Here is a 25,374-nt window from a genome sequence, read left to right on the forward strand (position 1 = left end):
TCTTCAGAGATGCTACATCTGCTCTGTCTTCAAGTTTTTCTAACTTTTCCTGTAAGGATTTCTGCTCTAATGTTACATCATTTAATCTGTCTGAAAGGTCTGTAATCGTCAGGTCTAAGTGTTCTTGGTTTGTTTTTACGGAATTGTGTGACTGTCGTAATTCGTCAACTTGGGTACTGGTTTTCTGTTGTTCAAAAACTACTGTTAACAATTTCTCATTACATCGCTGTAAGTCAGTTTTTGTCTCGTCACTGAATTCCACAAATACCTTTTCTTGTCTGATAAGTCAGTAAATCTCCTTTTAAGACTACTGGTAGTTTCTGTCAAGTCGGCAAATTGTCTCGATTGTTTTTCAAAATTTTGTTTTATGTCCCGTGTCAGTTCATCGAATTTAGTGTCAAATTTCCCAATGTCACGTTTTAAATTGTCATTTTTCTCGTCTAAAGTGTCAAATTTTTGGCAAATTTTCTGTTTTGGTCACCAAGTAACTTCAGAATCTGGTTGAGCATGTCAGAGTCCTGTGTCTTAGTTTCGTCATTTTTTCGTGTCTGATTGATGTCTGGTTCTGAAGTTGATGTTGTCAGTGTCACGTTTTGTCGCGTAGTACTCACTCTCCATTCGCCTGTATATCTGTTTAAATATAGGGGTTGTTGTCTTAATCGATCCGGTAAAATTATGTCTTGAACATCCTCAATTAAGTTCAATATTCATTTGACTGTCGGACATGTTTTGCAATGTGTCACTTTCACTAAGCTTGTCTGCGGAAACAATTTCTATGCGTCTAGCGTCCATCTTGCGGTTTTCGTAATTAATTGCAAATAAAATTTTCCAATGGCAAAAAAAAAAATTTAAAATATGATATGTTGAAATCTGAAATTTCTCTTATGGAAATGGATATTTCGATATGATTTTTAATTAGAAATTGAATTATTAAACTGGTACTGAAATTTCCCTCTCACAAATAAATGACTGTGAATATGCTCTTTACTTATCATTTGCAATAATAGTAAATCAATTTTAACTACAATTTGAAAAAATAATTGCGAAATAAATGGATCGGAATAAAGGAAGTAGTCAAATATACAGTTTTCAAACCAAAATTTCTCTTTCGCGTCCGTGCAAATTATTTTATGGATCATTATCCTTTTTCCTTTTTTTTATTTTTTTATTTTTTTTTTTTACCAAATTAATTTCCTCAGCATGAAAATGAAAATTAACACGAATTAATAACAGGGAAAACAATATTGTTGTAAATTTCATGCACGTAACATTACAATTGAAATGAATGAGACTTAGTCCAAATTCATTTTCTGATGCTATAAAGTGGCTAAAATGAGATCAAATGTCCAAAATCTATAATAATTGCACCTGTATCAAATCCGGAGATTGTAAGTCCTGTCACCAGGACGCCAATGGTAGTGTTTCCTTTTTCTCAGGGTTCTGCCGTGAAAAATATAAAATAGAAAATCTGATTGGGTTTTGAATTTTGGTGGTTCAGTTACGGATAAGGCGGACTTCGTATTATTGATTGAGATCGTGCTGTAATTTGACCGTGCATGGCAGATCTGGTCGGCAACACTACAAATAGCGACTGTACGGAAATAGCATCAGAAACTAATTGAAATTTACCTTATAATCTTGTTAGATACGCAGTATTAATTACAATATAGTCTTCATGGCTGTCCTCCTAATTTCTCTTGTAGGACGACCCGTCTTTCACTTTTCTCCGTCTGTTGAAAACTTCAAGTTGTCACTGTTGTGATCAATTTACAAATTTGGCGATAACCACCTCGAATCACTATTGAAACAACCTCGCTTTGTAATATAATTTTAATTTCCACCCAAAAGCACATTCAACACATCGCCGAAAAATACATGTGTTTCGTATGAAGACAAGAGAGAGTGTCATCAATTAGTTGTTAAAAACAAAAACCTACGCAAAAAGTAAAAAGACGAACAAAATTATTTATAAAAATCGGTCGCTGGCGCAGCGCTCTTCTGCGTGCGCGATCGTAAATTATATCTTTGTATTGGCGGAGGCGCGGTAGTCAAAGTACCATTACAAGTACTAGAAGTGGCTAGAACTCAAGTAGACAGAGAAAGTTATGTTGAAGAAAGAAACAAAGCCAAACAGATAATTGCAGCATCCAAGAAGAAATCTTGGGAAGACTTTGAAAACAGGTTGGAGACTATGGGTCAAGCTGCTGGAAAACCATTCTGGAATGTAATTAGCAGTCTTCGAAAGGGAAGTAAGAAGGAAATGACAAGTATTTTGGACAGGTCAGGACAACTGCTGGTGAATCCTGTGGATACCTTTGGCAGATGGAGGGAATATTTTGAAGAGTTGCTCAATGTAGGTGAAAATGCGATCAGTAATGTTTCAGATTTCGTGGTAGAATGGGATAGGAATGATGATGGAAATAGGATCACATTTGAGGAAGTGGAAAAAATAGTCAATAGATTGCAGTGCAATAAAGTGGGTGGGGTGGATGAAATTAAGTCGGAACTCATCAAATACAGTGGAATGTCAGGTCTTAAATGGCTACACAGGATAACTGAAATGGCCTGGGAGTCGGGACAGGTTCCATCAGACTGGACAAAAGCGGTAATCACACCAATCTTTAAACATAGAAACAGAAAAGATTGTAACAACTATAGAGGTATCTCTTTAATCAGCGTTGTGGGTAAAATCTTCTCAGGTATTGTTGAAAGGAAAGTGCGAGTATTAGTTGAGGACCAATTGGATGAAAATCAGTGTGGGTTTAGGCCTCTTAGAGGTTGTCAGGACCAGATCTTTAGCTTACGGCAAATAATGGAGAAGTGTTATGAGTGGAACAGGGAATTGTATCTGTGCTTTATCGATCTAGAAAAGGCATATGACCGGGTTCCTAGGAGGAAGTTATTGTCTGTTCTACAAGATTATGGAATAGGAGGCAAACTTTTGCAAGCAATTAAAGGTCTTTACATGGATAATCAGGCAGCAGTTAGAGTTGACGGTAAATTGAGTTCATGGTTCAGAGTAGTTTCAGGGGTAAGACAAGGCTGCAACCTGTCTCCACTGTTGTTCATATTATTTATGGATCATATGTTGAAAACAATAGACTGGCTGGGTGAGATTAAGATATGTGAACACAAAATAAGCAGTCTCGCATATGCGGATGACTTAGTTGTGATAGCAGATTAGATTGAAAGTTTGCAAAGTAATATTTCAGAGCTAGATCAGAAATGTAAGGACTATGGTATGAAGATTAGCATCTCCAAAACAAAAGTAATGGCAGTGGGAAAGAAATATAAATGGATTGAGTGCCAAATAGGAGGAATAGAGTTAGAACAGGTGGACGGTTTCAAGTACTTAGGATGCATATTCTCACAGGATGGCAACATAGTGAAAGAACTGGAAGCGAGGTGTAGCAAAGCTAATGCAGTGAGCCCTCAGCTACGATCTACACTCTTCTGCAAGAAGGAAGTCAGTACCAAGAGTAAGTTATCTGTGCACCGTTCAATCTTCCGACCAACTTTGTTGTATGGAAGCGAAAGCTCGGTGGGTTCAGATTACCTTATCAACAAGGTTGAGGTTACGGATAGGAAAGTAGCTAGGATGATTGCAGGTACTAGTAGATGGGAACAATGGCAGGAGGGTGTCCACAATGAGGAAATCAAAGAAAAACTGGGAATGAACTCTATAGATGTAGCAGTCAGGGCGAACAGGCTTAGATGGTCGGGTCATGTTACACGCATGGGAGAAGCAAGGTTACCCAAGAGACTCGTGGATTCAGCAGTAGAGGGTAGGAGGAGTCGGGGCAGACCAAGGAGAAGGTACCTGGATTCGGTTAAGAATGATTTTGAAGTAATAGGTTTAACATCAGAAGTGGCACCAATGTTAGCACTGAATAGGGGCTCATGGAGGAGTTTTATAAGGGGGGCTATGCTCCAGACTGAATGCTGAAAGGTATAATCAGTCTTAAATGATGATGATGATTAATTAATCCAATGTATTTTCTGTTCCATGTACTATGTATTAAGAGTATGATTGCAAGAGTTGAAGAAGATTAAGCAGTTCACTCATGATGTCATAGTCATGAACGCTTGATACACTGATGTGATCTATTCGGCCTGTTGTAGGGGCCCAACTGTACCACACTGCACGGTGTCGTGGTTGCACAGCTGGATCTTGCCACGGACGTTGGGAGGGAAGTTACAGACCGTGCAGCCTATTGGGCACAGTTTGAGTTGAGTCATGACATCCTGTGGTTGCACAAAAAGCATTATTCAACATCGTGGCATTGCTGACAGAGTTCCTCTGAGCCATAGTCGATAGGTAGCAGTCATCCACTGCAGCAGTATTACGGCCTGATTGAGGCATGTCATCAACAGTTTCTGTCTCTCTGTATCTTCTCCCTGTCCGAACAACATCGCTTTGGTTCACACTGAGACGCCTGGACACTTCCTTTGTTGAGAGCGTTCTTGGCACAAAGTTACAATGCAGACATGATCAAACTGCAGTATTAACTGTCTAGGCATGGTTGAACTATAGACAACATGAGCCGTGTACCTCCTTCGTGGTGGAATCACTGGAACTGATTGGTTGTCAGTCCCGTCCATCTAATAGGTGTATAATAAATTCTCACTACTTTGTAAATGATGAAAGTCTATGTGAATGCAGCTTGCCGCTAACTTGGTGTAATGTTTTGTCTGTACAGAAGTGTATCTGTCGCCTTTATCGCTCTTTCACTCTCACACATAAATCGGTACAATAAAGTCAGGGCTTCGTGTTTTCTAATTAGGCTGATCTGTGAAAAGACAGACAAACAATTATACTAATGGAGGATTCTGAGTAAATTCTCGAATTCCATTCGCTCTCTCTCTCTCTCTCTCTCTGTCCTTTATCTGTGTACAGTTTAAATATATTAATTACGTGAAATCAGCCTAGTAGAATCTCTGGTGGAGCCCTTCGTCTTAATATTCAGCGGCTGGCTTGCTAGAAAAGATCTTTGCATTTGTTATTATTATTAAGCGCTGCATTCAGTTGGGAAAAATCGATCGTTTGAACAATTCGTTCAGTTTACGACAGATCTAAAATTTCAGATGTGGACGAAGCCTTTTTGGACGATTTATAAAAACTCAGAGATTGCAGGCTCTCTTCGTCACAGCTGAAACTTCCCAATTAATTACAGGGCCCAGACAATCTTCAATGATTCAGACAGGGAACTCATTCGTCATTCACTCTCGAATAAAATGGTCACAAACCTTATTTCTGAGGCAAATGTATATTGAATCCATTTCCGTACATGTTCCGTTTTCTGTTGGTTCCAAGTCTCATGTAATTTGCTTTTACAGGTTTTTCTTTCTCTTTACCTATCACGCTAGCGGCACAAACTTTCCTAACTCGCTTTAGAGCGAAGAAGAGTAAAAAAAAAATCTCTTTTAGCAATCCGACAATCTTCCAACCGATACTTCCGAAGCTCTTCCCTTCTCTCTCTATAATAACCATGGAGCATACATTTCTGTACCTCTGTTGTTCCAAAGAATAAACGTACTAGAAAAATACCTTGGCGTCGACGAGCTGTCGGCGCATATATTACTAGAAAATCTGATCAGATACTTTTCAAACGTAAATACATGTGGATGATTTGGTTGACCATTATTAATTATTGCGTGGTAGAGGGTAATTTTCCGTGGGGAGATTACAGGTGCTGCTCATGCATGGTTGTTTACATCTTTAGGCACTTTTAGTGGAGCTCTGAACAGTCAAAGGGACTGTGTCTGTGATACAATATTACAATATCCACAGACAATATCTGTCTTCAGGAGTTCTGGGAACCGGGGTGATGCAAAGCTTTTTTTGATGTGTGTATATGATTTAATATACAGTTTGGAAGTTAGGAGATGAGGTACTGGCAGAAATAAAGCTTTGAGGACGGGGCGTGAGTCGTGCTTGGGTAGCCCAGGTGGTAGAGCTTGGTAGAGCACTTGCCCACGAAAGGCAAAGATCCTGAGTTCGAGTCTCAGTCCGGCATACAGTTTTGCTCTGCCAGGAAGTTTCATATCAGCGCACACTCCGCTGCAGAGTGAAAATCTCATTCTGGAAACATATATTACTTGCCATATCATCCTATTAGAAATATCTTTAAAAACAGTAGTTTTGAGTGCATTTTTGAATGGATATTTTAAATATGTATTTTTATAATGTATTTTGAAAGATATTTTGATTTTTACAGATTTACTTGTATGTTCCTCTCGTGCTGTCATATCTATGTCATTGTTTACTGCTGTACTTTAAACACACTTTAAACACAAGTTTAAGTACTATAGTAGAGCCACATTAATCTTTAGGCCTGTCAGCCAACTTTAAATGTAAATCACCATACTGGAAGGAGAATATGTACTTCATGTGATGTCAGTGTAAGTTTCCTGTATTGCCTCAATTTTTATCTTTTACAGTGTATATTCTGATGATGCTCTTGTTAATCTGAAGAGTGAAACCAGTCAATACAACAAAAAAAGTGTGACTTGTAGCTGTTTTCAAAAATTTAATTTGGATATTGCATAATTAGAAAATCTGCCCAAATGGAAACTCAATATGAGGCCTCTGCAGGTGCTGATAACGCTTCTCACATGATTATGCAGCTTCTCTGTCTCCTTCACAGTGACCACTTAATGTCCTAATCTGTTCATGCCTTTTTTATGTTGTACCAGACCTGGTAACAACACAAAACATAAAAAACAGTAATGCACTCTTATGGCCATTCTACCTGTTGCAGGTGTGTGTGTGTGTGTGTGTGTGTGTGTGTGTGTGTGTGTGTGTGTGTGTGTGTGTGTTTGTTTGTTTGTTTGTTTGTTTGTTTGTTTTTAAATGCATTAACTGGATGGGCCTACTTTCTTATTTGTTTTGAATTGTAGATCATTTTTGTTGTCTGGAGCCTGGTTTGCACAGGAGAAGATACAGGAGAATGAGCATCTGCCAAGAAATGTTCTGTCTTTTGTAAATGGTACGTAAGTGAACAGCCTTTGATTACATTTGGTTCACAGTTACTTACACTCACACTTGTTCCACTGGTTGAATTGGAGTGAGTGATGGAGTGGTCTGGAAAAAAAAACCAAGTAATGTTGGTGATACAGCACTATATGTATCATATATGCTTCTGGAAGCCAAGTGATCCACACAACAAATGCGAAACAAAAAGAAATATGATAAGTAGATAGTTGCCAAAGCTCTTACAGGTCCAGCTGGGGATGTGAGAATGATGATAAATCCATTACATGCTTCTATCAGGTGAGAACGGAGCCAATAAGTACAAGCTTTCTTGTTTCTTCTTGTTAAAAAGGAAAAGCATAACATAATTCTGCAAAAGTAAACAAGTATGAATGTGTGTCTATTGTGCTGACTAAACTAAAAATGTACAAAATACTTTATCATTCTCTCTACTTAAGAGCATGGTAGCTGTAATTAAATTGATGATGCCTGTCATTTTAGAGGTTTTTAATGTTAGACCTGAATAAATAAAAATCTTTTTCATTGATTATGCAATCTCTCTTCTAACTCATTTGACGTGTTTACATGCATTTGATGCTTCATTAATCATACTTTCACATTATAATCATTATAAGTAGTAGCGCGCATGATAATGGGATGTTCGTGCTAGAACACTTGTCTCATTAAATTTAATTTCATGATTCCCATCTCGAAAAACATGCTCAGCTACGGCCGATTTTTTGATGTGTCCTAAGCAACAGTTTCTTTTATGTTCAGCTAAGCGTGTATTTACACTTCTTTTCGTTGTTCCAATATATACTTGTCCGCAACTGCATGGAATTTTGTATACCCCAGGTGTTGCTAGGGGATGTCGGGCGTCTTTTGCAGTTCTTAAATATTCCTTAATCTTCTTGGTGGGTCTGAAGATTGTTTCGATCCCATACTTGGCCAGAACTTTCCCGACACGGTCCGTAACCTTATTAATAAATGGTAGGAAAACTTTTCCAGTAGGTGACCATTGTTGCTCTGGACATAGCTGATTTTGTTGGCTCTGGCCACCAAGGTTTTAATGACACCTCTTTTTTGCCTAGGATGATGGTTAGATTCCTTGTGAAGGTATCAATCCGTGTGAGTGTTCTTTCTATATACCTTGTGGCCCAGCGTCCCATCCACCCGTTTAATTACCGACGCATCCATGAAATTGAGTTGACCATTGCTCTTTTTCTCCATCGTAAACTGTATCTTCGGATTAATGCTGTTCAGGTGCACCAAGAAGACATCCAACTCTTCTTCACCATGAGTCCACACTACAAATGTGTCAACATAGCGGTACCATTTAGCGCGCTTTTTACTGGCAGTCTGCAGCGTTGGCTGTTCGAAGATCTCCATAAATAAATTGGCAACAGCTGGGCTGGGAGGGCTTCCCACAGCCACCCTGTCGATCTGTTCGTAAAACTAGTTATACTGGAAATAAGTTGTCGTCAGGCAGTGTTTAAATAAAGCCACTATGTCAGTCATAAAAATATCTGCTATATATGAAATAGCTTCGTTTACAGGCACAATGGTAAACACTACATCGAAGCTCACAAGAATATCACTTGGGCTGATGTTAATCTCCCTCAGTTTTTCAATAAAATGCGCCGAGTTGTTAATGTAACTGTCCGTTCTGCCGATGTGTGGTTGCAGCAAGCAGGTGAGATATCTGGCCACCTCTTGTGTCGGAGATCCTATGGCACTCACAATTGGTCTCAACGGGACCTGTGGTTTATGCACCTTTGGGAGTCCAAAAAGTCTTTATGGATAAGCTTCGTTTTGCAGAGTTGTTTTTTATCATCCAAAGAAAGAGAAGATTGTTTCACCAGTTGATTGGTATTTCTCAATATTTTGGTTGTAGGATCCTTCTGAAGCTTTTTGTACATAGTGGGATCCAAAAGGTCACTAATCTTCTTGTGATAATCTTCGGTGTTCAGCAAAACAGTAGCATTTCCTTTATCAGCTGCAAGTACAATAATGCTCTTACGCGCATTGATCTCCCTCAGTGCCCTCCTTTCCGATTGAGACAAATTGCTGGTAGATGGTTTCGCTTGGCGTAATATTCTGGCTGTTTCAGTCCCGATTTCATCCGCGGAGTGCGATGGTAACAAACGGATCCCTGCCTCCACATTCGCTATAATGTCCTCCGTAGGAACCTTTAGTGACGTGACTGGAAAGTTGCCTCCTTTCGACAGAACTGAATGTTCCTCTTTTGTTAATTCTCTCCCAGACGTGTTAATCACAGTTCGAGAGTTGCCAGCGACTGATGTTTCACCTCTGCCTTTCTGTAGGCCATCGAATTTCCTCTTTTGCCTATTAGTTGCCATTTCTGCACTGAGGTCCATGGTCCTGAACCATAGACAGTCCACCTTCCGGTCATAACACTGCATTATGTTACTGATGTATAAATGGAGATGTAAGAGCTTACTGCTAGTTTCCGCTAGTTCTCGCCGCTTATGGTGAATTCGTTCAGATATCGCTGAGACTGCCATCCGTGCTTCTTCACAGAGTAGGCAAGCCACCGACCTCCACACTCTGTTAACTGGCACAGACATTAAACACCTTGTCACTGACTTTAGATTCCACCACCCTTCGACCACTGTCCGTAGATGCTAATGACGGTAGTACGGCAAAATCCAATGAGCTGTGCAGTTTCCACAGTGCTCGTAGCGACTTGTTCTCACATCAGATACCTACAGTGCACCAGGCTGCACTGAATCTGGCAATAGGCAGCGGCCTCACAATTTTGGCCTATCGGTGTAAATACGGATTACTGTCACGATACCGTGAGCAGACTGCCGAGAGACCACCGCCGGAACATTGCGGAGACAGGTATCGGTTCCCGTGTTAGTGCAGGGGCTCTGCGTACGTGGTCGCTAGCCAGCTGTGCGATTGCCGTTCGTGACGAAACGGTGACGCAGTTTTGCGGTGTTCGGCAGCCACTGTACGTGCGGTACCGGGGCCACCCGCTGGGGGAGTCGCGGTCGCCGCTTGTGGGGAAGCTGCTGGCACTGGTGTTCGGACTGCTGTTTCTGGGACTGGCTTTCATGGCGCAGTTCCTCGGTGGCGTGCTGCAGGCCAGCCTCACGATATTCGGCGCCGTCGGCGGACCCGTGCTCGGCTTCTTCTCGCTCGGCATGTTCCTGCCCCACGCCAACGAGCCGGTACGTACTCCTCGTCCTGCTGCCTCGCCAGAGACTCGGCTAGAGAGGTCTGGTGTGTAGAACTGGGATGCCGAGGTATACCGGTAGTGAACTCACTTATCTATTGTTATTGGCACTGTGATGAAATAACTGAAGTAAAGCAGATGAGACATAGCAAGCCTGACAAACTCCTACAGTGATCTGTTTGTACCATTACCCCTCAGTGTTCTCAGAAGTACATACAAGAGACGACATGAGACCTGTTTTTCTGTCAGTGTTGAAATAAATGATTTTGTTTTATCTGCCATTCAGTGTTAATTCATTATCAGGGTTTGTTGTGGCTTGCACAAGGCATCTACAGATGCGGAAGAGATTTTAGGGTTCAAATTTCGTTGTGTGTACTATATTAAACGATCTGTAACAGGCAGGTTACTTCTTTTCTCCACATTTCATTCAATCTTTACTGATAATTTACATCTATATTTCTACCATACACATCACTCTGAAGTGCGTAACAGATGGTATGTCCCACTGTACCAGTTATTAGGATTTCTTCCCATTGCATTCACGTACGGACTGCAGGAAGAATGATTTTTGAATGCCTCTGTTCATGCAGTAATTATTCTAATCTTACCCTCACAATCCCTATCTGAATTGTCGCATCCTGTACAACACAATGCACCTTGCCTTTATGCTACACGGAAACTTACTTCCAAAACATGTCAGACTGTAACTGGTGCTGCTCGCCAAGGGTCAGTGGGTCCAAAACATCCAAAGATATTGCTTGCTGTAAGTATCAATCACATCGTAAATATAAGCAACTTCTTGCATATTTCATTTATAATTAATTTTTAATTTTTGTAGTTCAGTATCAGCCCGCATCTCGTGGTCGTGCGGTAGCGTTCTCGCTTCCCACACCCGGGTTCCCGGGTTCGATTCCCGGCGGGGTCAGGGATTTTCTCTGCCTCGTGGTGGCTGGGTGTTGTGTGCTGTCCTTAGGTTAGTTAGGTTTAAGTAGTTGTAAGTTCTAGGGGACTGATGACCATAGATGTTAAGTCCCATAGTGCTCAGAGCCAGTTCAGTATCCAATGTTAATGCCAACAGTAGCAGTAATTGTGGTGATGGTGAGGAGGAGGAGGGGGAGAATGTTTCTAGTTACATGAATGCACAAAATATGCATGACAGTTTTAAAATTACATTATTTGTGTGAAAATATTTTTCCTTATATAAATTTTTGTTAGTTTGTGTGTGAATGTTACACTAATTTTTTAATGTTGTAATCCAAAAAAATTGTGGAAGATATCTTGTTGTACCATAAAGGAAATTAGGAGTCTATCACATACTTCACTGATACTATTGAGCTGTTCCATTACATACTGAACATCACCAACAAACTGGTTACATACAGCTCTCCCCAAACACGTCATGTCTAAGCTGCTTAATGACTGCAACCTTCATCACTTGAACCTGCTTGCTGTGTCTGAGCCTCGGTCTCCCTCTGCAATTTCTGTCCCCCATACTTACCGTCCGTTACCAAACTGATGATTCTTTGATGCCTCCAGATGTGTACCACTCATCTGATCTTTTTTCAGGTGTGCCACAATTATTTTCTCTCCATTTTGATTTGGTACCTCTTCCGTAATTATCCAAACAACCCACATGTCTCTTAGCATTCTTCTGTAGCACCCATTTTGAAAATGTTCTATTTTCTTTTTGTCTGTAGTGTTTATTGTTTTTGTCTAACTTCCATATAATGACACATTCCAAACAAATTCTTCCAGAAAAAACTTACTTAAATATGTCAATATAATGGAAGGAAACATTCCACGTGGGAAAAATTATATATAAAAACAAAGATGAGGTGACTTACCGAACAAAAGCGCTGGCAGGTCGATAGACACACAAACAAACACAAACATACACACAAAATTCAAGCTTTCGCAACAAACTGTTGCCTCATCAGGAAAGAGGGAAGGAGAGGGGAAGACGAAAGGAAGTGAGTTTTAAGGGAGAGGGTAAGGAGTCTTTCCGCTCCCGGGATTGGAATGACTCCTTACCCTCTCCCTTAAAACTCACTTCCTTTCGTCTTCCCCTCTCCTTTCCTCTTTCCTGATGAGGCAACAGTTTGTTGCGAAAGCTTGAATTTTGTGTGTATGTTTGTGTTTGTTTGTGTCTCTATCGACCTGCCAGCGCTTTTGTTCGGTAAGTCACCTCATCTTTGTTTTTACTTAAATATGTGTTAGAAATTAAGGTATTTCTCTTTTTCAGAAAAGTTTCCCTTTCCCTCCTTCATCCTCTCTGCCCTCGTTGTCACAATCAGTGGCTCCTTTTCATTCTGGTGTCCAGGTGAGCTACCCCTCCTTCTAACATTCCCCAATCTATCCATCTCTGTTCCCTGAGAAAGGAACTAATAGTGCCATAGTGCCAACTGCAATGATTAGCCCTTTTGCTTTAGATCGGTCTATAAAATAATTGTCAATTAGGATGAGCAGTACTCTGATAGATCCTTAAGTGTGAATAAATGAAAGATAAAAGGTATTATAAAAGGAGGGAACCTGATAGCACTCAGTTAAAAAATGGATGATAGCTTGTGTAGGCTTTCATATCACCTGTCCGAAGATAATACTAAGAATGATTATAAAATGAAATCTCGAAACCAGTTGTAGCAAAAGTTCTGAAAAACCAGGACTTTGGAGGATCCTGAGAATATGCAATACATGTGTGAAGGGAAGGAAGGAAGAAAGAAAGAAAGGAAGGAAACATTAGTATTTAATCCAGTCTACATTGAGATCAGTAGACGGAGCAGAAGCTCAGGATGTTCAAGGATGTGGAAAAAAATTTGCTATGCCCTTCCAAAGGCATCATCCTGGAGTTTGGCTGGATTCATTTTGAGAAATCATGGAAAACCTAAATGTGGATGACGAGACACAGATTTGAACTGTGGCCCTCCCAGGTAGGAGTCCAGCGTGCTAACCAATGCACCAGCTCGCTTTGTATCTGTAAAGGAATTGACGCATGAGACACCAGTTTTAGCCATGCAAGACTGCTATTCCAGTGTTAAGGTCAACTTACTGACCTGACGGCAGCCATCCGTGAAACTGAGACAGACATTGCGAGAATTGTAACAGCTCAGTATATGTCATATAACAGTTTTAGCTTACCGAACTTGCACATAAACATCTGCACCTTCTGCTGCTTGATAGTTGAATGTGGTGCACTGTTATTAAATGATATCCCAACACTGTGGAACAATGTGTTCGTTTCTCTTCACATTTATTAACACACAGCTCAGTTGATGGTCAGCTTTGTGAACTATAGAATGTCCGTATCTTTGCCGACATCATTAAGCAGCAGCAATCAGTAAAAAGTCCGCCAACACAAATGACACTGTTTTGCACTATTCCATTGTTGTTTCACAGTTGTGGGGCTATACCAATTCCTTCGTTTTTGCATCAGCTAGGTTGGTGATTGACATATGTCCAAGTGATTAGCAGTAACATAAAATAAACAGCGTGTTAGGAAACAAAAAAAATTCATGGGTCACGCACGAAAGTGACACAGATGGTGAGCTAGCAGCAAAACCCCCTAATGAAGCTGTTCTCTACGAGTTAATTAGTAATCAAATAATAGGTTAGTTGGGGTCTGATGCAGCTGTATACCGTGGGTCATTACCGAGAAGTAACACCTATCCTTGGCAACAGAGCGACGTAATGAAAGTTTATTTCATTATAGTTTAGTTAAGCAATGCTTTAGCAAGGGTATGTAAGTTTATTATACGGTTGTGTAATCTAACTAAGATTAAACAATGATTTTGCTCACACATCTTAATCTCGGTATCATAAAGACCACTACTCTTTACAAGTGTACAAAGTATACCGTATGCCGGCTTGTGTTATGAAAAATGGTGAACCCACTGGATGGTTAAGTTCGTTTCCCATTGCTTCACTTTTAAGGGTAGTAATCAGTGACATTTTTCCTCGTTACTTTTCTTAACAATCGACACGAATTTCCCAAATACTTTGGTATCAGAAATGGCAGTATTAGTCTTGCCCAGATTGCATAAATATCTACAGATGCCCACGAGGCTTTCTCATCCTTCAGTTCTTTCTGCTCACCGTCAACTGAAAGAGCGACGTGAACTTTTCTCAGATGCCTGCAGACTCTTTTGACTATTTTTCATCACCTCTTCCCACTGAGGCCTACTGCTATGTGACGGTGTTGCAGGGAGCCATAACGGGCCTTGCCACGGGGCTCACCTTCTCCATGTGGGTCGGCTTCGGCGTCCCCCGGCCGGACGCAGTAAGGCTGCCCACGAGGACGGATGGCTGCGACTTCAACATAACGGCCACACCGCTGCCGCCCACCCAGGACCCAAGGTTGGCCGCAGCATCTCCTCAAACATTTCCGCAGCGTCATAAATTAACACTGTACTTTTGGGTGCTCAGCAGAGTTGTCAGGTCCATTATTCCACACGATACTTCAACGACTGATGCAGTCATCTTCTTCAGTTGACGTGAGATGTATTGATAAGTGTACCTGCTGCCTGGACTCTCACAAAATTCAATTTTTTTCCCTTTTTTCACACATTATATCACCTTTGCTATCACCTGCATGACATTAAAATATTTAGTTTATAACCTTGAAGGCACACATTCTTTTGATCCCCTTGGGGGAAGGTTTGGGTCATAAGTTGTTAGTTCCACACCTCACGGGTTCCATGCTACAGAGGAAAAACTTTACTTATTGATATGTAATTTTTAATAGCACATAGAACCTGTTTTGGGGTCTAGATTCTTCTTCATAAATCTCATTTCTTAGTAACAGTATTGTGAAAAGTATAGTTGCTACTCACCATATAGCAGATATACTGAGTTGCAGACAGGCACCAGAAAATGAGGGTTTGGCCAACAAGACCTCATTGGGCGCACGTCCCCCCCCACACAGAGACATTCAAATGGGGCTCACTCACACATGACAGCAGTCTCTGTCTGATGAGGCCACAAACCAAGTCAGGTCTCAGTAGCCAGAGACTGCAATTATCTTTTTCATAATGTTGTTACATTCCACACTTGATTTACCTTTTTTTTTTTTTTTTTTTTTTTTTTTTTTTTTTTTTTTTTTTTTTTTTTTTTTTTTTTAAGAAAGTCATACGAGGGCTATTCAGAAAGTAAGGTCCAATCAGTTGCAAAAAAGGAAACCACAGTGAAACCCTGATGAAGTTTTGCACAGATCTGTAGGACAGTGTCTGTAATACACCTGTCGACCGCGCGTCACATCGCTCCTCACAGCTCTGAGTGCACAGTGAGAATGTAAAGATGCCCCAATTTGGAAGGGAAGGAAGGGGGGGGGGGGTGCACAGAGATTCCCAAGGATTCCACCTAATGACTTATTTTGTACTAATTGGTCTATTTTGTTGAGTAATGGAGGGAAGTTCCCAGATTATAGTTCCTTACATGGGTGCTGAAAGACATGTTCCCATGTTCGCATAGAATATGACTTTGTTTTTGACTTGGAGATATCTTTTTGTAAAGAATGATGTTAAAATTTGTATTACACCACTATTTATAGCTGAGTTTGACTCCTAGCTCCTGCTGCACTGCTTCACATGTTTGTTTTACTGAGATGACACAATTTTTTCTGAAATACACATTCTCTTGGTGTCCCAGATATTTTGCTAGCTGGTATGTAATGGGTCTTCTAAAGCCACCGTGTCCTGCTGTATGATTAAAATATGTTTGAATAACTGTTGCAATAAAAAGTCACACGTCTGTCTGTGGACACGATATGTAGAGTTGACTAAAAGAAATTGCAGGGCTCAGGTGCTAGAAATATTTCATTAACATAGTGAACAATAAATAGTTAAGAATAACACTAATCATAAGTACATTGTTGTACTTGTTGTTCTTGCTTGCTGTCTGGAAAAAAAATGGGGTATGATTTTATCAAAAGGGTGTCTGGATCTTGACAACGTTTCAGAACAATATATCCTTCTCCTTCTTGGTCTCAGTATACTAGCACAATTCATTCATGCAATAAAATAGTCAACAATGCATTTCTGTCATGTTCTCAGAATTATCTAATCAGGTATAAAATAAAATTCTTAAAAAAAAATAAAGAAATAAATAAAATAATAAATTTCAGTTTTTCAGATTTGTTCACACATAAACAATGTGTTTCACATGGGTGCAATGGAGAGAAGTTGCAGTTTTGCCTCCACATGTCTGATCATCAACACAGCTACAAAACGGGTTCCTTTCTCCACAGCTCACTGCCAACTACCTCCAGCTAGAGAAACATAAACCAAAGATATAAGATGGATTGTAGAGTATCACTCATATCAATATTTGTTCACAAATGGAATGTGTATAATACCTTAACCAAATAGTGATTTAAGTTTTGTTAAGCTTGAATAATCAATTAGTGTCAGATGCAATAAATTTAAAATGGGGTTTTAACAGTTTTAAATATTGATAAGACCAAAATTCTCTGCTGATAATTGATAAATGGGAACATAATTTTTCACATATGGTTATCAGTATTTCATCCTGGAAACTCAAAATACAAAGGCATAGGCTTTCAGAAATAAAGGAATATAGTTAAATGTGACATAAGAAACATGGGTCCCCAAACATCAAAATAAATCAATAAATTAAAACTAAGGAAATACACTTTGCTATTGTTACAAAATATTATAATAACAAAAGATATATTACTTTATACATTAGTTCCAGCTGAATCACTATCCGATGTACTCCAGAACTACACAGGTGTAGGCTCATTGTACTGTGCCATTATTACGAACTATGGGCATTGCAACAAAGCCTTCCTCGTGTAGTGTCATATCATGAGAGCACTGCTGCAGAATTATATCATCTACAAGAAGTGTATTGAAATAGAGGTTAGTTGGATTGGTACACTGAGTGGGCTTTGTAATCAACTCCTGAGATACAGGGGGGTGGGGGTGGGGTGGGGGGGGGGGGGAGGTTACATACAAATAATTACTCAATATCTACTGAAATTAGTATGCCTGTATGGAAAATGGCATCCACAGTCTTTCACTCACGTCAACAAAGATAAGCAATGTGGCTTGCAATATTAGAGATGATGTTCTTCTCAGAAGGTCAAGTGTATGTAGCATATCTTACATCGGGCAGACTAGTAGAACAATTGAGAACAGGTTCACTGGCACACCCAACTAAAACAGCTTGGCAAATCAGTTGTTGCTGAGCACTGCCTCTGATATAATCTCAAGATGAAATGCTCTAAGGCCAGTGTCCTCGTGTAAACACAAAGTTTCTGGGACGCTGTAATTAAGGATTCTAGCAATACAAAGAAGTCCAAAAAGTTTAGTAAACTGGGATGGAGATAGCAGTTTAAATAAGGCTGGGCACCTTGCCCACCAGGGGTGGTAAACACTGAAGGCATTTGCATTTCACGGAATATCAGTGCGGTCTCTGAAAAACAAAAGAGGATCACAGTGTGTAACTGGCACTAGGAATCAGTCTCAGCTACGAATAACTGTGTGACGTAGACAGTGTTTCGGTCCAGTTGTAGGCCAGGCAGCAAGTATGCATAGTGACCCAGCTAGCAGCTCCCAAAGGTGACAACTGTGTCTGTTGTTGAAATATCATACAGGAACGTGCATTTCGCAACTCAGCTGGTCACCTGGAAGCACAGTGTCAAGAGCTTCACTGTCCACGGTGGTGTCAGCCTGCAGTAGTAGTGGGGCAGTGAGGAGGTTGTGGACAGTGGGTGCCAAAAGTCACCCGAGCAGGCATGGAGCAGCTACTGCCACATCTCGTACACTTTCTACCTTCCATAGCATATAGGACTTATATTCATAAATCTTTTTAATAAAATATCGAGTAACAATTCAGCGATAACTTCAGCCTGGGATAATGTTAGCCACAGATAATGCAGTGTCGACACCACAACCTGCCTTCCTATGTTCTCACCTGGAACTAAAAGAGAAAATTAGTGAAGATCAGCTTTGCACTACCTGTCTTAGTTAAGGCTGTAGATCACGAGTGTGTAAAAAGAGCACCGATGCTATTACACTGAACGATATAAGGATTGGTTCCAGTGTTTATCACCACATGTTCCCATTGCACACCTGGACATGCACAAAATGTGAACATATATTTTGTTATTTATTATTATTATTATTATTATTATTATTATTATTATTATTTGTTATTGCTGTTGTTGTGGCCTTCAGTCCAGAGACTGGTTTGATGCAGCTCTCCATGCTACTCTAGCCTGTGCAAGACTCTCCATCTCTGAGTAACTACTGCAACGTACATCCTACTGAATCTGCTTACTCTGTTCATGTCTTGGTCTCCCTGTATGATTTTTACAGCCCCCTTCCCTCCCACCCCCACTTCCCTCCAGTACAGAATTGATCACCTGGTATCTCAGAATGTCTCCTATCAACCGATTACTTCCTCTAGTGCGGTTGTGCCCCCCAACTGTATTTAGTACCTCCTCATTAGTTACACAATCTAGGCATTAAATTTACAACACTCTTCTATAGCACCCCATTTCAGAGGCTTCTAGTCTCTTCATGTGTGAACTCTATCTTCCGAACATGGCTACATACACTGATAAAAATAGCTTCAGAAGTGACTTCCTAAAGCTTAAATTGATACTCAATTTTAACATAATTTCTCTTCTTCAGAAACGCCTTACTTGCCATTGCCAGTCTAAATTTTATGTCCTCTCTACTTCAGTCATCCTAAGTTATTTTGATGCCCAAATAACAGAACTCGTCTACTGTTTCAAGTGTGTCATTTCCTAATTTAATCCCCATAGCATAACTTGGTTTAATTAAACTATATCCAATTATCCTTGTTTTGCTTTAGTTGATGTTTATCTTATATCCTCCTCTCAAGACACTGTCCATAATTTTCAACTGCACTTCCAAGGCCTTTGCTGCCTCTGAGGGAATTACACTGTCATTGACAGACCTCAGAAGTTTTATTTCTTCTCCTTGAACTTTAATGCCTACTCCAAATATTTCTTAGGTTTCCTTTTCTTCTTGCTCAATGTACAGATTGAATAACATTAGTGATAGACCTACAATCCTGCCTCACTCACTCAATGACTGCTTTCCTCTATTCCCCCAACTGTTATAACTTCCACATGGTGTAAATAGCCTCTTGCTCCCTGTATTTTACCCCTACTATCTTCAGGATTTAAAAGAGAGCATTCCAGTCAAGGCTGTCAAAAGCTTTCTTAAGTCTACAAATACTGTAAATGTAGTGTTGCCTTTCCTTAATGTATCTTCTAAGATAAGTTGTAGGATCACTATTGCCTCATATTTTGCTGCATTTCTCCAGAATCTATACAAACTTTCCACCAGGTCAGCTTCTACCAGTTCTTCCATTCTTCTGTAAAGAACTTGTTTTAGTATTTTACAACCATGACTTACTAAACTGATAGTCTGGTAATATTCACACACGTCAGCAACTGCTTTCATTCTAATCAATACTAACTTCTTGATTATTCTTAACATTTCTACATATATGAGTACTTCAATACATTTATACTGTTCCTAATAATTTATTGAAAAGCTATTGAAACACTGTGTACCTTCCACCTACAAGCAACTATTAATGAAATACAATGTCTCATAAAACGAGATTAACATAAAATCAGTAAAGAATATGCAGAAAACATTCAAATGTGGCTCATAATAGTGGAATGAAGCATCACCTGAGAATAAAAGGATGGAAGTATGAAAAAATGCACAGTGTATGGGGTAGTTTAGTAAACGGAAAGAGTAGCGTTCAATTAAAATTCCGTATTGGCAGTAGAAATGTTGGAACATGTGAGGCTATACTGACCCTATGACTTATCTTAGAGAATAGATTAAGGAAAGGCAAGCCTGTGTTTGACAAAGTTGATTGGAATACTCTCTTTCAAATTCTGAAGATGGCAGGAGTAAAATACAGGGAGAGAAAGGCTATTTACAATTTGTACAGAAACCAGATTGCAGACTTAAGGGGCATGAAAGGGAAGCAGTGGTTGGGAAGGGACTGTGACAGGGTTGTAGCCTATCCCCAATGTTATTCAATCTGTATATTGAGCAAGCAGTAAAGGAAGCAAAAGAAAAATTTGGAGTAGGAATTAAAATCCATGGAGGAGAAATAAAAACTTTGTGGTTTGCCGATGACATTGTAATTCTGTCAGACACACCTAAGAACCTGGAAGAGCAGCTGAACGGAATGGACAGTGTCTTAAAAGGATGATATGAGATGAACATCAACAAAAGCGAAACGAGGATAATGGAATCTACTCGAATTAAATTGGGTGATGCTGAGGGAATTATATTAAGAAATGAGACGCTTAAAGTAGTAAATGAGTTTTGCTATTTGGGGCGCAAAATAACTCACAATGGTCAAAGTAGAGAGGATATAAAATGTAGACTGGCAATGGCTAGAAAAGCATTTCTGAAGGAGAGAAATTTGTTAACATTGAGTATAGATTTAAGTGTCAGGAAGTCGTTTCTGAAAGTATTTGTATGGAGTGTAGAAACGTATGGAAGTGAAATGTGGATGATAAGTAGTTTAGACAAGAAGAGAATAGAAGTTTTCAAAATGTGGTGCTACAGAAGAATGCTCAAGATTAAATGGGTAGATCACATAACTAATGAGGAGCTATTGAACAGAATAGGGGAGAAGAGGAGTTTGTGGCACAACTTGACTAGAAGAAGGGATTGGTTGGTAGGACATATTCTGAGGCATCAAGGGATCACCAATTTAGTATTGGAGGGCAGCGTGGAGGGTAAAAATCGTAGAGGGAGACCAAGAGATGAATACAATAAACAGATTCAGAAGGATGTAGGATGCAGTAAGTACTGGGAGATGAAGAAGCTTGCACAGGTTAGAGTAGCACGGAGAGCTGCATCAAACCAGTCTCTGGACTGAAGACCACAACAAGAACATCGGCAGTTATATCGTGATGTCACACGCACCCCACTCCTGGGATCCACATGTTACACGTATGTACAATACGTATTATCCCCCACATTGCAGCGAGTACTTCTACCTGTACCGCGTGTCGTACCTGTGGGTCGTCGTGCTGGGATTCCTGCTGACACTCGTCGTGGGCGCCGTTGCGTCGTGGGTGGCGGGCATCACCTGCGAGGGGGACCGCAGCGTGCCGCCACCAGACCCCGACCTCTTCGTGCCGCCAGTCCGGAGGGCGCTGCTCGTGAGGAGAGGGGCAGGGTGAGTGGCAGTGGTAACAGTGGCAGCACTGTCTCCAGCTGAGCGATGCCCTGACAAGTGATTAGGCAGTCAATTTCAGATATAATCTCTTTGGAGACACATTCACTGTTGAATTAAAAACTGTTTTAGTGGTGGAGTTAATTATGAAGTGTTTCTGAAATAAACCTCTTTCACTTGTATATGAACTATTATGGGAACACAAAAACTTTCGTGATTTAAAATCACATCTTCAGGTGTACAAGATAGGAAATGTACAATGAACATTATGATAAACAGATAGCTATCCTAATAACCTATGCTGATGACAACCAATATGAAATACACATCAGTGAAATGTTTAACCCCTGATACAAAAAGGAGTGGGGGACGACATCTCAAAGTAAAGTACTGTTACCCACAACAAGCGGGATGTCGTAATTCAAATTGACAGGTTGAAAACTGAAATATTAAATGTGCACCTACCTACAGTGAAAAGAGCAAAATAAAAAAACAAGAAAAGTAAAAGCCCCAGCTAGATACATTGAACGCCCCTGGTTATGAATCCTCACTTCATACTGGGAAGCTGCAGACAGCAATGCTTCAGCCTGCTCAGTGTGCCAGTGTGTTCATGTGTATCATGGAGGGCACTAGCATCACCGTGCACATAGCAGGGAAAGCTACAAACATTTTTATTCAATCAAAATATCTTGGGAATGTTTGAGGCCTCTGTTACACAGCATAATCATATAAATTATAAAATATGTCGGCAAAAAAATTGTAAAACCAAATAGACCAGATGTAAGAACATGTAACAACAAGCCCAGGATCAATAACCAAGCAAATATGACACTACATCTTTGAAAGGTAATCAAAGTTAGACAGTATATTTTAACGTCTTAACTCCAGCTGATTGTTAAGGATGTGTTTGGGGTATAGCTTTAGACTCCACATAATTTCAATCTCATCCTTTAAAGATCTAGTCCTTCACTTCTCTGTGTAAGACCTTTAAATTATTGACTACATCTGTTATGGAGTGGCCAGAATCACATAAGTGGCTACTTAAAGTAGACCTCAAATTTCTCAGACTATCATGTTCTCGAAACGTAATAGCAGACCCTCTGCCAGTCTGCCACACATACCTGGCAGGACAATTGTCACAACTGATGCGATATATACCAGCAGTGTCGTACTTTTCACAGGCCACATACTATTTATTTACATGTGTTTGACCAAGATTCTGTGGGATAAAGAACACTAGCTTTATCTCTTTTGTCCTTAACTTTATTATTAAACTTAATTTATTTAATTTTATTATTAAATTATAAAGTGTCTTTCTCGACTGCAGAATGTATTTAGTCTAGTGGCCTAAATGGCTCTCAAGAGACTAATCTTGGCACTTAGTTTTAAAAAAAGTCACATGAGCCATTCTGCTGTGACCCCACTGGGGCCGATCTGACAACTCAGCTTCTATGATGTAGCTACACAACATGCTCTGTGACTTAATGGATGCTGAGAGTCAGAAGAATGGCTCCACTATATATGCCGATCATTTGTCGAAGGTCATCTCGCTCACCAGAGAGATTGAGCTTACAGGAAATGCCGTGTGTCATGTTGGATCGCATATAGCGGTGTCGGGGTGACCGAAAAGCTCAATATTTCTGCAAACAAAGCAACTTAAGGTAAAAGGAGAACTACCAAGAAACTGATAATAAAATGGGGAGAAAGTAAGAGCCTGACATATTATATTTAGACATGGCAGAATGTAGTGAGGTACAGTTCCTCCACTTACTGTGATGTCACCCATTGCATATACAGGGTATTATAGAAAATTGTTACATATACCTATAGGAGCTAATATTGGTCAAAAATGGAATAAAAGATGTGTTCGGAAACCAGTATCTGTTGAGATATGGCCCAATGTGTCCTCTCATTCCCATCTGTGTGTTACATAGAAGTATATGCTACAGGCATGCGCTTACCATGCATTCTGATGCATCCTTCAGTGCTACTTCACAGTGAATAGGCATTCTTTCAGATATACGGAGCACCATTTGGATTGTATATATATGTGCTACCCACTAACTTCCATTCCCACAATGCAGTGGTCAATTTTTTATTTTCAAATGGAAATCTTCATTTCATCGCAGATTTGGAGTCTATGCCAAAAAATACTTAGGGTTTACCTGAAACTTTCTTTTCATTTGTGGTAGGTGGGGCAGTATTGAACAGATTTCAGATTCTCTGGCTTTTTCAATTAAGAACTGACTCATTTCATTCTACATTGCATTTGTGATAAAAGTGTAAACTTTCCTCTTCTGAACAGTTGTGCTTGTGTTCAAAACTTGATTGCACAGTAAAATTTTTTCGTTTAGACCTTTGAAAATGTGGAAAAGAAGCTACTTTTACTATAACATGGTGTTCTGTTCCCTACAGCACCAGGATGATGGATTTTAGTGAGACCCCTCAAATCTCAATGTTTTCTTCCACACAATCCTAGTACACGCTTAAAATTTTGCTCATAAAACCAGAACCAGCTACATGTGCTGTTTTTTGTGCATCCAGCTAGTTGTTAATCAAAATAACTTAATTGCTTAATGTATATATGTTTTCTCTACTTTTCTGTCTTTTATGTTACTGTTGAAATTCAACAACTGCATAGTTTATTAAAATTAAAATTTAAAAGAGTCTTGATTTTAACTACTTTTAAGATCACTGACTATGTTTTCAAAAATCTTATACATAATTTATTGTTCTGTAAAGACAGATTTATGTGCATCTGTAAATAGCTGCTGCTACAGAGCAGAGGTCAGTTCGTGCACAACCATGTACAGTCACTGGGTTTGTCAGCCAGTATAAAGTCACTTCTGCAAATTCCCAGTTGCACAATTACTTGAATTAGACAAAATATTATTGCTACTTATTAATTTTTTTAAACTTCTTCTGAAAAGCCATTGGCACTGAAATGTGAATTTGTCTCCATTATCCTTTTCTCTCTTTTTTTTATAAAGTGGTTTCACTGTTATGTTCTTTAATCATTCAGGAAACTAAACATTCCTAAAAGAAGAATTACAAATTTGGCCATGTACTGGACCAACATAGGCAGCACATTGCTTTAGTATTCCGCTAGATAATCCATCATGTACCTGAGAGTTCTTAGTCTTCACTTATTTACTCAGTGACTGAATCTCCACCTTTCCAGTATCATAGAGGTGTATTTCAGATAGCAGTCTTTGAAAGCCATTTCCTAAGAGAATTAGATAATTCCCTGGAGAAACTAAGTTTTTATTTAACTTACCCACTATATTCAGAAAGTTACTGTTAACTACTCTACATTGTACTTATTGTTGAAAGTTACTTAAAGTTCACTTATAACTTCCAGCAACTGGCTTATGTAGTAGTAGTAGTAGTAGTAGTAGTAGAAGAAGAAGAAGATTTCAGAGTAACCAAACTAACAGAACTGTAACCTTAAAGAAAGGCAAAACTACACTGTACACAAACAGGCTTCAGTGATAGGCCTGGGTGTAGCTTTTCTGGCCTGCTGTGAAGGTATTGTGATGTGGTTGTGCTGCAAATGTCTGCATATCATAGACATTTGCAACCCAACATTTATTTTATGCACTGTGTGTCTTGTTTGGAAACAAATTTGTTCAATTTGCTCACAGTTCTTGCTGCCAATGTCAATAATGTCCACTTTAGTCCTTGCCCTCAAGCTGGCTTTTCAAACAGCTCAGTACTTTCTCAGGTTTCTTTTCTGGCAGTGTTAGCTGTATGTTAACAGTAGTGCAGAGTAGTATGGATCGAGTTGGCCAATACATCTAGTGTGAAGGTTCACTGAATGCAGTGGAAGGAACAATACAGTGATGCTATAATGAAATATTCTCACATGGATGGCAAACCATATCATAATATCTTCATACCAGATCAGAAAAGCTACAACCAGTGGACAGTGTAGTTCTGTGTCTCTGTAAGTTCAATGTCCTGTTTATTAGATTGCTTTGAAATCATTATATTCTCG

The 25,374-nt window shown here is 39.7% G+C and overlaps 1 protein-coding gene across 4 annotated transcripts in view; it reads left to right on the plus strand.

Annotated features, from left to right (window-relative positions):
- LOC124720244 (putative sodium-dependent multivitamin transporter) overlaps positions 1 to 25,374 on the plus strand; it is a 51,974-nt gene that overhangs the window by 14,120 nt on the left and 12,480 nt on the right. For 3 of the 4 annotated variants that reach the window (XM_047245562.1, XM_047245561.1, XM_047245560.1), the window contains exons 2-4: positions 9,946 to 10,170; positions 14,374 to 14,525; positions 21,186 to 21,380. In XM_047245562.1, the coding sequence (XP_047101518.1) occupies positions 10,054 to 10,170; positions 14,374 to 14,525; positions 21,186 to 21,380 (464 nt within the window). In that variant the 5' untranslated portion in view covers positions 9,946 to 10,053. Of the gene's footprint in view, positions 1 to 6,998; positions 7,274 to 9,945; positions 10,171 to 14,373; positions 14,526 to 21,185; positions 21,381 to 25,374 lie in introns of those variants that run through there. The other variant, XM_047245564.1, reaches the window with a different exon arrangement.

Source organism: Schistocerca piceifrons, chromosome 11 (assembly GCF_021461385.2).
Source record: "Schistocerca piceifrons isolate TAMUIC-IGC-003096 chromosome 11, iqSchPice1.1, whole genome shotgun sequence".
Taxonomy (NCBI): Eukaryota; Metazoa; Arthropoda; class Insecta; order Orthoptera; family Acrididae; genus Schistocerca; species Schistocerca piceifrons.